At 38.7% G+C, this 13,184-nt stretch overlaps 1 protein-coding gene across 3 annotated transcripts in view; it reads left to right on the top strand.

Annotated features, from left to right (window-relative positions):
• The first annotated feature begins 996 nt into the window (after window positions 1–996).
• Window positions 997–13,184, top strand: part of EIF3E (eukaryotic translation initiation factor 3 subunit E) — a 59,064-nt gene continuing 46,876 nt past the window's right edge. For all 3 annotated transcript variants that reach the window (XR_009536351.1, XR_009536350.1, XM_060127606.1), the window contains exons 1-4: window positions 997–1,105; window positions 7,262–7,376; window positions 8,989–9,106; window positions 12,885–12,927. Coding sequence is in view for 1 of the 3 variants with exons in the window: in XM_060127606.1 (XP_059983589.1) it covers window positions 1,016–1,105; window positions 7,262–7,376; window positions 8,989–9,106; window positions 12,885–12,927 (366 nt within the window). In the remaining 2 variants the exon portion in view is untranslated. The remainder of the gene's footprint in view (window positions 1,106–7,261; window positions 7,377–8,988; window positions 9,107–12,884; window positions 12,928–13,184) is intronic.

The following is a 13,184-nucleotide window of genomic DNA, read 5'->3' as shown; positions in this document are numbered from 1 at the left end:
TTAACTAATATGTGGACTATTAGCTGTTAACTAATAGTTTGTGCTGGGGCTCTAATTTAGGAGTTGTCAATGTGTGGATTGCATTTAAAGCCCTTAGGTTGAATGACATCACTTAGGGCATTGGGCTAGAGAGTGAAAAGGTCCAAGACACTCCAAAGGCACTCCAAAATGCAGAGGTCTGAAAGACGACAAGGAGACAAGAGTACTTAGAATAAAATACTCACATTCCCTACCTTAATGGAGACCTGGCCCTTCTCCATGTCTGTAACCTCACTCTCCAGTCTGGTAGGATACTCAGTTTTTGAAGGACACCAAGCCCTTTCCTGTCTCATGGACTTTGTCTTTGCTGTGCTTCCACCAGGCATGTTTCCACCCAGGCTCTAATTTTGGTCACCTGCTTCTCTTACCACAACCTCGACTAAATTGTAACCCTGAGTTTTATCTAAACACCCTAATTGAAAAGCCCCAAACTGGCACCGCCTCCCTCACCTCCCTGCCCCCCCGACACCAAGTTATGGCTTTTAATATAATCTGAAATTATTTCACTTGTTTTTTGTCTAGAAGACCATCCCATCTTAATTTAACAAATGCTTACAAAACGATTACTATACACCAAATAAAAGCTCAGCTATTCCTCCTTGTACTTAATTTTCTGGAGAGCAGGGGCCTTATTATCTTGTCCTTTGCCGCATCTCCAATACAAATGACATTGCCTCAGCAATCAATTCTGAGTTTTCAGTATTTGTTAACGGAACGGATTGCGGGACACCAACAAACTTGCAAACAAAAGGAATTTTGCCCGCCCATCCACCCCGTCCCAGAGTTGCCGGGAAGGAGGAAGGGAGGGAGGACCTCGCGCATGCGCCATTGTTCCCTGAGCGCTCGAGGCTGAACCCCGCCCCTTTCCTTTGGCAGGTTTAACCACTGCACATGCGCAGTAAGGGTCTTGTCCGTTCGTTTGTCGGCGCTATCAATAAAGTTTTAGCGACTGCACACTTCTCTTTTCCTTGGCAAGATGGCGGAGTACGACTTGACTACTCGCATCGCGCACTTTTTGGATCGGCATCTAGTCTTTCCGTTGCTTGAGTTTCTCTCCGTAAAAGAGGTGAGTGGGTTTTTGAGTGCGAGGAAGGCGTGGGAGCGCGTGAGATGCGGGGCAAGGCCGAAAGGCGGTGGCGGTAGCCTTAGGCCTTACCCACGTGTGAGGCGGCCCTGAGTTTGGTCCCGAGTCGGGCAATAAGGATCTGCTGGTAGTTAAGCGTCGTCCCTGTTGATTAGCACCGCGGAATTCGGCCGTGAGTAGGGGGTGAGGTGACAATATGAAACTCAGGGGAGAAAGGGAGGGGTCTCTGCTTCACTTCTTGAGGTGCCAGTGCCGCTGGGACTTGCGCATCGTTCCTCTTGGAAGTTGACGATTGGCTGGCTTCCCTGTATTAATGCTTGAGCTTAACATAAAGCTTGCTTCGAGAAGCAAATTGGACTGTTAGAGATTTAAGTTTTTCTTTTGGGCACAGTAGGAGGGGTGGCCTTGGCTTTGTGTTTTTGCTTGCCGGATCGTTTGGAATGATTTTCTTACACTTAAATATCTAGCCCTTTGGTTTCCGTAAAGTTGTGAGTTCTTTGCGAGGAGTTTAACCGGTGTTTCGGTAAATAGCCACTTCCTAGAAGCGTAGCTTTTTTTTTTTCTTTTTTTTTTTTTGCGGTACGCGGGCCTCTCACTGCTGTGGCCTCTCCCGTTGCGGAGCACAGGCCCCGGACGCGCAGGCTCAGCAGCCATGGCTCACGGGCCCAGCCGCTCCGTGGCATGTGGGATTCTCCCGGACCAGGGCACGAACCCGTGTCCCCTGCATCGGCAGGCGGACTCTCAGCCACTGCGCCACCAGGGAAGCCCAAGCGTAGCAAATTTTGTCTAGTGGGGAGGGGAACCCAAAAAATAATCCGACAGTAATTTTATCTTAAGAGTTGTTTTTCAGTGTATAGATGTACAGACTTCGAGTGATTTAAATTGGTTGTTAATGTTCATTGAGCTATTCCGGATATCTTGAAAAAGTATTTGGTCCTAGTACCTCATTTAAAAATATCTCAGTCCTAAAAGTTTGGAGATATTAGGCTTAGTTATACCGTAGTTTATTGGGAAATTGATATATTTTAATAGTTACAATAAAGTAATATTACTGTGATGAAGGAATTAGAATATTGGTCAGAAAAATGCGTTCCATTTCTAGAAGCAGATTAAACCGCAAGTCTACTTAGGGCACTCTAGATTTGGGGAGTAGATTTTGTGTGTTCCAACAGCAATAAAACAAAAAAGCCCTACAAATAAACATTAAATTTTTCTGATAAGTTTTCAAATTTTCCCATGGTTCATTGGATAGGTATAACCCTCAAATTTATATGAACCTTTTCTAAACACCTACACACAACTCTAAAGTTAATGATATTAGGGAACAGCAAAGTTTATTTTCAATAAATATTCAAGAATGCCTTGCCATATAAAGCTTTATCTTGAAATGCTTTTGTCTTGATTTTTCTTTTATAGGATGTACTTAACCTGTATTGTAGAACTTGCATAAAACAGCCCAGTCTGCCTTCTGTTTCTTTTTTGGATAATTTAGGATAATTTACCAAAGATCAAGGAATAGAAAAATATCCTCTATGCTTCTGAACTAGCCAAACTTCATATTTTTGTAATGTGTCTTTACACTTTTGTTTTTCAATGCAGACAGATGAAAGGGAGGAATACATAAGTGTAAATTAGTTTTTCATAGGGCAAGACCAAAACTGTGAACGGCAGCTGAGAATCAGTGGAAAATAACTGCTCAAAACCTGTTTCCTTGGAGAGAATGTTGGTAAGATGGCTGTGATACACCAAGGGGAAGACAGATGCTGGAGTATTTATTTATCAATTACTAAGTATAGGACTACCGTGGAATTGTGAGAAATCCAAGATAAAATCCAGACATCTCATCACTAAAAAACTCATCCTTTCGTGGAGCTAGAGGTCTGTAATTATAAGGCTAAGAGTAATAAATGTCAGAAGTAGTGGCAGAGTGCTATCAAAATTGAAGAGGTACAGAAAGGATTCTGAGGAAGAGAGGCTTGAAGTTGAGTTTTGAAGGCTAGATGGTTAGGATAGTCAATGATCATGACACATGAGGGTATCAATTGAATATATTTATAGTATCAATATGTTGGAAAATATAAACTCCATTGGAGCAGGAGCTTTGTTTTATTTCCTTGCTGTGTTCTCAGCAGATAGAGTCTGGCATAAGGGCTTCTCATGACTATTTAATAAATGAGTGAATATATATTTGAACCTTAGTGTTCTTTATTCTCAAGTGAAGTGGAAGGCCAGATAGTGTTTAGCAGCCTGGGTACTGAATTGGGACCTGGATTAGGATCCTGGCTCTGTCACTTAATACCTTTGTGCACTTGAGAACAGTTTCTTTCCCATCTTTTTTTTTTTTTTTTTTTTTTTTTTTGCGCGGTACGCGGGCCTCTCACTGTTGTGGCCTCTCCCGTTGCGGAGCCCAGGTTCCGGATGCGCAGGCTCAGCGGCCATGGCTCATGGACCCAGCCACTCCGCGGCATGTGGGATCTTCCCGGACCAGGGATCGAACCCGTGTCCCCTGCATAGGCAGGCGGACTCTCAACCACTGCGCCACCAGGGAAGCCCCTCCTTCCCATCTTAACTAAGCCTTTTCTCATGCATAAAATGTTGGTACTACCACCAGCCTCATAGGGTTGTTAGAAAAATTACATGAAATAGTACATATAAAGTATTTAGCCTTCTGGGACAGAGTAGGTACTCCTAAGTGTTTTCCATTAGGAGGCTAGGCCATCCTATATGAGAGGGAAGTGAGGCATTCAATTGGCTTTGTTTGTTTTTTTAAGTTTTGTTTTGTTTGTTTTGGGCTGCTTTGGGTCTTCGATGCTGTGTGCAGGCTTTTTCTCTAGTTGCGGTGAGCAGGGGCTACTCTTCTTTGCCGTGCGTTGGCTTCTCATTGCGGTGATTTCTCTTGTTGCGGAGCACAGGCTCTAAGTGCGCGGGCTTCAGTAGTTTGCAGCACGTGGGCTCAGTAGTTGCGGCCCGTGGGCTCTGGAGCGCAGGCTCAGTAGTTGTGGTGCACAAGCCCATTTGCTCCACAGCATGTGCGATCATCCCGGACCAGGGATCGAACCCATGTCCCCCGCATTGGCAGGCGGATTCTCAACCACTGTGCCACCAGGGAATTCCTCAATTGGGGTTTTGAGGAGGGAAATAAAGACTGGAAATCGTGACTGGGGAAACTGACCAAAGACAAATGCAAGGATTGGTAAGTTTGGAGGGCCTAACTGAGATTGGAAATCACACATTTATAAGTGGTCATTCTTGGAGTGAGAGAAATGGTAGTTTATTTGAGTAGTATAGAAACATGTGGAGGTAGGCTGGTGATAAATAAATGCCATCTAGAGATTGATGAAAAGGTTTGCTGATTAGAGAAAAGCACAGATGTGATTGAATAACATTATTGCCTAGTTCTGAAACATTTTATAGGTGACCTTAGCCATAACATAGAAAAGAGGGAACTTTTTTCCAGTGCTAGAGATAGACATTGATTGTATTTGGTTGGAGAAAATGAATGGAATAAATGTTAACCGCTAAAGAGAAGGGCTTTGAAATAGCCAAAAACAATATCCAAACTAATGTAGAAAGTGACAACCAAATAGGGTGATGTAAAAATTAGGAAGAACAGAGGGTATGTTGAGGGTGATGAACCATTTTAGAGGTAATAGTGGAAGAGGTGATGAATGTAAGTTAAAAGTGTTAGAGATGAGCTGATGAAAGTTATGATTTGCGGGATAAAGGAATTTTAAGGCTTGGGGTTTTAAAGAATTATCAGTATGGATGTTGGATTTGTGGAGGATGATAGCAGGAGATGTCAAAAGAAGATTTTTAATCTATTAAAAAGTAGAAGTTGTTTTCAAGAGGTTGATAGACTGTGTTGGCAGACTATAACCTGTGAGCCAGATACAACCCTCTCTGCCTGTTTTGTATAGTCTCAGCTAAAAAAAATTTTTAACAGGTGAAGATTTGCAACCTTTCTCAATTATAGAACAATAACTGTACACAGGTTAAGTGAAACGTTTCCTGCCCAAAAAGAATTCCATTCTTCTCATTAGTAGAACTGTATTACAGAAAATTTTATAACATATTATATTTTTTATTTCAAAAAGAAAATTGAAGCTTTTCTCTCTTATGGTACTTATATATAGTATCCTTGATTTTTGCTTTTTGGCTCACAAAATCTTACTGTCTCTTCTTTACAGAATAAATGTGCCTATGAGATAAAATTTAGAGAGGATGATATAAGCAGATATAGATTTAAGAAGAGCCCAGTGAGGTCTGATGGCAGAGGAGAAATGCTTTGGATCTGCAGTTGGGAGAAACATTACAAATTAAAAGCTATTGATGAAGTGGTGAGGAGAGGTGGCATGCCAGGAAGAGGATGTTTTCACCTAAGATTAGGGTTTCTATGGGGCAAACTGAAAGGAAATTTCTTTTTTTTTTTAAAGTAAACTTTTTATCAAGTATAATATGTGAACAGAAAAGTGAGCTGGGCTTCCCTGGTGGCGCAGTGGTTGAGAGTCCGCCTGCCGATGCAGGGGACACGGGTTCATGCCCCGGTCCGGAAGGATCCCACATGCCGAGGAGCGGCTGGGCCCGTGAGCCATGGCCGCTGAGCCTGCGCCTCCAGAGCCTGTGCTCCGCAACAGGAGAGGCCACGGCAGTGAGAGGGCCGCGTACCGCAAAAAAAAAAAAAAAAGAAAAAAAGAAAAAAAAGAAAAGTGAGCAAATATAAATGCTTTTTTTCCCCAAAGGAAACACACTTATGTGTGACCACCATCCAGATCAATAAATAAAACGTTGCAAACATCCTGAATAACTGCAATTTATTTATCCAGTCTAACGTTGATAGGACTTGGCTGTTACAAATAGTTCTGCTGGGAACATTCTTGGTAATGTCCTTTGAGTATACGTACCCATTTCTCTTGGGTACTTAGGAGTAGAATTGCTGGGTTAAAGAATATTTTAGCTTTAGAAGATAAAAACAGTTTTCCAAAGTGGTTGTAGTTCTGCCAGAAGAGAAGGTGTTCAGTTACTCTGCAACTATACCAACACTGGTATTGTCCAGTTTTTTTAGTGTGATTTTAATTTACATTTCCTTTATGACTGATGCAGTTGAGGGCTTTTTCTGGTGTTTGTTGGCCATTTGGTTGTGCTCTTGTGGAGTGCCTATTAAAATCTTTTAGCCATGTTCAATTGGATTGTCTATTTTTTCTTACTGTTTTGTAGGAGTTCTTTATGTAGTTTGGAAGGTTCAGGTTTGATCTCATGGCTATACCGTTTGACCACCTTTATCTTTTCTTTTCATGGGTAGTAAAATGTTGTATAATCTTCCTTCATTTTTCTTTGCTTGACAAAATTAGATTTAGTACAAAAATCTTTTCTTTTGCTGAAACCTTATCTTGACTATTTGATTAAAAATTGTTTTGAATTATGTTACTGTCTCTCTCCTTGAATGCTATTGTGTAGAATCCTTAACATATTGCTCAGTACACTTCATGTTTATGTGAGTTTGCTTATGTATCTATTTGGTTCCTGAACTGTGGGTTAAATTACATTTCTTGAACTCTTTGCAAAAGCTAAAACCTGATATGACAAGGTTGACTGAAAGAATGGGTGCCAATTTGTTTCAGGGGTGTGGATGGGAAGCATTATAAAGGATTTTAACTATTTAGTGGAAAAGTATGTGGGGGAAAAAGGAGAGGCCACCTCAACGAGAAATGGGTAGGCATCATGTGGTTGTGAGAGAGACTAAGAAGGTAAAACATTTAAGGGTTGATTCTTAGTTACCTGAATGTGGAGAGGAGTCAACAATACTATGTGCTTATCAGTGGAGTTGGTGTGGTTTATTTACTCACAGCCTTGTTCTAGAAAGACTAAAAGATGACTTGTAGGGACACATTAAAAAATGAAGTTGGTGGGAATGGCTTTGTGGTATGTAATTGCCTTTATTTTAAAGTTGCTAGGTAAACAAAGTATTTTATGTCTCTGTAGGCTGATTGCTTGCCTTTGTTGTAGGAGGGTGAATTAATAGTATATATTTTATTAAAAAAATAGTTCAGGACATATGTTTCCAGGTACACTATCTTAATATTAACCACTTTACTTGAGGGAACTTCAATTTATTCATTAGAAAGTAATTTTCTCTTGCAGATATATAATGAAAAAGAATTGTTACAAGGGAAATTGGATCTTCTTAGTGATACCAACATGGTAGACTTTGCTATGGATGTATACAAAAACCTTTATTCTGATGATATTCCTCATGGTAAGTTTTGTCATTACATCTGAAGCTTGACTTGTGAGCTGAGGCCATGTGTATTAAAAGTTTTGTGATTTATAAAAGTGCTTTAGCCAGAAGTCTTAATAAGTATTTGAATGATTTAAAAGTTCTTTGGATGAAAGGTAGTATGAAGGTTACAGGTCTTCTAAAGCAGTGGTCCCCACCCTTTTTGGCACCAGGGACCGGTTTTGTGGAGGACAGTTTTTCCATGGTCTGGGGGTGGCAAGGGGATGGTTCAGGAGGCAGTGCGAGCGATGGGGAGCTGCAGATGAAGCTTTGCTCCCTTGCCCGCTGCTTCCCTCCTGCTGTGCAGCTGGATTCCTAACCAACTGGTCTGCAGTGGGGGGGGGGGGTTGGGGACCCTGTAAAAGGTGTGAAACTACTTTAAAACATGGTCATCAAATGTCTGCAGTTCATAGTATGCAGCATCAAAGTTGTACTTATTAATCAGATTGCTTCCTTAGAATTATCAGGGAATTTTGCAGGTTTTTGACTTTTTCAGTTGGCATCTTGTGTGCCTTAGAGATTTCTTTTTTGTCTTGAAGCATCTGGGTTCTCAAAAGCATGGTCCCCAGAACCAGCATCCTCAGCTCACCTGGGAGAACTTGTTAGAAATGCAAATTCTTGTGCCATACCACAGATCTACTTAACCAGAAAATGTTGGCTGAAGACCAGCACTCAAATTAGGGAACTACTGTGGTATATTTCGAAATCCTTGTTTTCTGTAGTAATAGATGTTCTTAAAACAAGCAAACAGAAAAACCCACTATGCACATAGTATTTTAAAAGATTATAAGAACTCAGTAGAGAAATACAGTTTACTTTGTTTAAATTGACATTTCTCAAAATTTGATCACAGATCCCGTCTGTGTTTGAGAAACACTCTCCTAGTATTAGTACTTTGTAATATATAATGTAGAAATTATTACATAAAACATAATCACTATTTTGACTTCTATTATAGTTCCCTGCAAGAACAGTAGCTCTTTAAATTTTGGTTTGTGGTAAAAAAGTAAACTATTTCTTAGTGAAACTTTAAAACATGCTAACAGGGTAAATTATGTGCAAGTTTTCTCTGACTTCATGATGTGGTAAAAAGAAACTATAGAATTGGTTTTGAGAGATTACAGAACTAGATTTAAAGTGAAAAGAGAAATTATTGACTGGATTTAAATTCCATTCAACCTAGTTGAAAACCTGTAGTAATAATATGTAAACCCCTCTGAGCCTCTTCAGAAACTGTGGGATAATCTCCTGAAAGAATTCAATGAAAACAAATAAAAACACCGAGGATGAAGTGTCTGAAATGTAGAGTTAGATAATTGTTTCCTCAACAGCTCCTTCTCCTAGCTGTATCTGTATATTCCTCAGTTACTTCTAAGAGTAAGAAGAGGATTCACTGTTCCTTTATGTGCCTTTGCAGTGCTAGAAAGAAGAAATTGGATCTGAGGAAGTTACTGAGTTGGTGGCTCCTGGCATATGCATATATTGGGGATAAATAAATGCACAATTTAGATAGACTGAAAAATTTCCAGAGACATCCTCATAGTGAGCAATATAGTTTAACATTGTAGTACTCCTTTGCATTTTTAATTAGCTTTGAGAGAAAAAAGAACCACCGTTGTTGCACAACTGAAACAGCTTCAGGCAGAAACTGAACCTATTGTGAAGATGTTTGAAGATCCAGAAACTACAAGGCAAATGCAGTCAACCAGGTAACCTCTTTTTTCTAAAATTATTTTATTGAAGTATAGTTGATTTACAGTGTTGTATTAATTTCTGCTGTACAGCAAAGTGGTTCAGTTATACATATATATACATATTATTTTTCGTATTCTTTTCCATATGGTTTATCACAGGATATTGAAAATAGTTCCTTGTGCTATACACTAGGTCCTTGTTGGTTATCTATTCTGTATATAATCGTTTGCATCTGCTAATCCCAAACTCCCAATCCATCCCTCCACCACCCTCTCCCCCTTGGCAGCCTCAAGTCTGTTGTTCTCTGTGTCTGTGAGTCTGTTTCTGTTTTGTAGTTCATTTGTGTCATATTTTAGATTCCACATATAAGTGATATCATACGGTATTTGTCTTTCTCTTTCTGACTTACTTCACTTAGTATGATAATCTTTGGGTCTGTCTATGTTGCTGCAAATGGCATTATTTCTTTCCTTTTTATGGCTCAGCAGTATTCCATTGTTTATATGTACCACATCTTCTTTATCCATTCATCTGTCATTGGACATTTAGGTTGTTTCCATGTCTCGGCTATCGTGAATAGTGCTGCTATGAACATAGGGTTTCATGTGTCTTTTTGAATTATGGTTTTATCCAGGTATATGCCCAGGAGTGGGATTGCTGGATCATATGGTAACTCTATTTTTAGTTTTTTAAGGAACCTCCATACTGTTTTCTACAGTGGCTGTATCAATTTACATTCCCACCAACAGTGTAGGAGGGTTTCCTTTTCTCCACACCCTCTCCAGCATTTGTTTGTAGACATTTAATGATGGCCATTCTGACTGGTGTGAGGTGGTACCTCACTGTAGTTTTGATTTGCATTTCTCTAATGATTAGCAATGTTGAGCATCTTTTCATGTGCCTGTTGGCCATCTGTATGCCGTCTTTGGAGAAATGTTTATTTAGGTCTTCTGCCCATTTTTCGATTGGGTTGTTTTTTTTGTTGTTGAGTTGTACGAGCTGTTTGTTGTGTTTTTGTTTGTTTGTTTTTGCCACAGCATGCGGGATTTTAGTTCCCTGACCAGGGATTGAGCCCTTGCCCTTGGAGTGGAAGCGCAGAGTCCTAACCACTGGACTGCCAGGGAATTCCCTGTATGAGCTGTTTGTGTATTTTGGAAATTAAGCCCTTGTTGGTTGCATCATTTGCAAATGTTTTTTCCCAGTCAGTAGGTTGTCTTTTCGTTTTGTTTATGGTTTCTTTTGCTGTACAAAAGCTTGTAATTTTGACTAGGTCCTATTTGTTTATTTTTGCTTTTATTTCTGTTGCCTTCAGGTAACCTCTCCTTAATTTGAATTCTAAAAATTCTGTTTTCTGGATTAATACAAATGTTAATTCATACTTTAGTAACCCAGTCTAAAAGTTCACAGTTTAAGAGATAGCTTTATCTGCTTTTTTCATTTATCTTTATTGTGTAGGGACCAGGAAGTCCTTAATTATAAATGTTAATAACTAAATTTTTTTTAGAACTTCTTTACCAGTTAATCCAAATCTGATTATGCTGAGCCGCTCCCCCCTCCTCCCCCCTTCCCAGGGGACATTTGGAATGTCTGGAGACATTTTTGGTTGTCACAGCTGGAGAGGTGCTACCAGCATCTAAAGAGGAGAGGCCAGGGATGCTGCTATACATCCTACAGTGCATCAGGCAGTACCCTCACTTCCCCCAAAAGAATTACCCAGCTCAAAATGTCATTAGTCCTGAGGTTGAGAAACTGTGCCTGGGCAATACCTAGAGTACATGGGTTGCTCAATGTATGGGAGAACTGAGCTCACTTTATCACTTTGCTACGTTATCTCATATCCTTCCATGCTCAGCCCAAGGAGGGTAGTATAGAGCTGACATGGTTATATTTTATTCCTGATTTCCTCTTAGCTAGAAATAGACTTATTGTTTAGTTTACAAAGAAAGCATGTTACCCTACTCTGGCTTCACTAATTGAAGCCCTTTGGGTCATTAAAAATGTTTAAAAATAGTCTTCTACTAAAATTGAATATTGCCATTGTGGTAAATCTTTTCTATCAATATATTCACCTGAGGAATTGTTTAGGATTTTACCATGTTGCACCTTGAGTTCTTAGGATATGTCATCAAACCAAATTTTTAGAGCGATTGGCTCTAAGTTTTCATTTGTGATTTGAGAAAGTGTTACCAGGTATGTTTTAGAAAAGCAGCAAATACTATACAATTACTATACCTTACTATAATGTGCCATGTTATATAGTATGTATATATATACAAAGATAACTATATCTTAACAAAGCTATTATATATATGTATTTTCATATATATGTATATAGCTTGTATATAGCTATCTCTGTGTGTCTGTGTATACTAGTATACACTTAGAATATCATGAGTAATTGTAGCCCTTCAAGTCACGTGTAAGTGCCCACAAAGGGACAGCTGAAATAATCCAGATGTTAGGGTACGACAGAAAATTTAGGATTTTAATTCTAAGTTTATTCTAGTCACTTAAATACTGGGAAGTAATTGGATTAAGGTATAAATAAGATGAATATAGATTTGTTCACTAAATATTAGAAAAAGATAACTCCTTTTAGCTTAATAGGCAATAAATTGGAGATAAATGAAAGGATGGAAATGGGGTAAAAACTTGTAATCTAATTTATAACCTATTCATTTTCAAAGTAATAACCTCTCCCTGCCGATTCCCCATTTTAAAATTTCATTGAATATGTAGTTTTGTACTTCTCATACTTTCCCAGAAATACCGTATCAGCCAGAGGACAGTGATTATATACCTGAGGTGTAAGGCGTATAACACAAAGTTATTCACTGTGACCTACAGGAAGTGTTAAGTGGTTTTTTTTGAGATCTCTATGTTAAAATTTCATGCATGTTTTTATTTAGTATTATAATATGTTCATGTTAATTTTAGTGGTAACATATCCCCTCCCCATTAAACCTTCAAGTAAAATTATGCTCCCAAAAGACATGCCACGGTATTCATTCTTACAATGAGCATAAGAAAATGGTTTCATTTTTGCAAATGCCCAGAAGGCGGGCAACTCTGCCACCTGTCACTTGTTCCTTGGTGTCTTTGTCATCAATTTGTCTTTTACAAGGCTGCCAACATCTCAAGTTATGCAAAGCTAATTTTAAAAATGTTACATTGGGTTATTTGACACTTTGGTATGAATAATGATCATATAGAGTATGTAGCATAGATAGCATGTGAGTTAGGCATGATTTATTAGTCTTGTAAATTTGCCAAATCACTGTCCGTATGAGAAATACTAACATTGTGGAGGGGGACAAAATTTATGTACAGGATTAATTCCTGCTTGTTTGTATAGTACATTATTTCCATCTCTATCCTATTTTAAGAATATATTACCTATTAGAAAAGTATCCTCAAGAGAACAGATTCCATTCTCAGTAGGTAAACACCTAAGTAGACCTCACTGACCTCACTATAAGAATAGTCAGAATGCTCTGGTTTTATTACCTAAAAAACTTAGATCATGTGGTGAATCAGAACACATGATTTTCAATTAGAGCTAAAGAAATCTGAAAGTGAAATGTTAAGTTTGCAGTTGTCCTTGAGTTCCTATTCCTTATGTTCAAAACATGTAATGTTCTGTTTATTTTATTCCGGAAGTTTTATTTTTAGTGTTTAAGTATTAATATAATTAAATTGGCTTTATGTGGGTAATAAGATAGAAGTTGAATAGGCTTGTTTTGTTTTCTGTGGTCTATAAATTACAATAATTTTTGTTTTTTTATTATTAAGGGATGGTCGGATGCTGTTTGACTACCTCGCAGACAAGCATGGTGTAAGTGGTCTTTTAAAAAATTGTTTAGTTGTCATATTGTAGTAAGGCTAATTAAAGAATAGTGCTGTATAGATAGATTCATGGCTTGACAAGAGTATAATTTCCAGATTAAGTTATTAGACATAATACCTGGTATGTTTTTGAAACTTTAGTTTTTAAAAATTGGTCCTGATTGGAAAATAATATCCTTACCTTTTTAGATAACAGAAATTCTCAAATTGTTTGTTCCAGAATGATCATGTAATAGTTAGCATTTT

This window comes from Lagenorhynchus albirostris, chromosome 17 (genome assembly GCF_949774975.1).
Source record: "Lagenorhynchus albirostris chromosome 17, mLagAlb1.1, whole genome shotgun sequence".
NCBI classification, from domain to species: Eukaryota; Metazoa; Chordata; class Mammalia; order Artiodactyla; family Delphinidae; genus Lagenorhynchus; species Lagenorhynchus albirostris.
The sequence above is the reverse complement of the archived record's forward strand: the minus strand, read 5'-3'. Positions and strand labels throughout refer to the sequence as shown.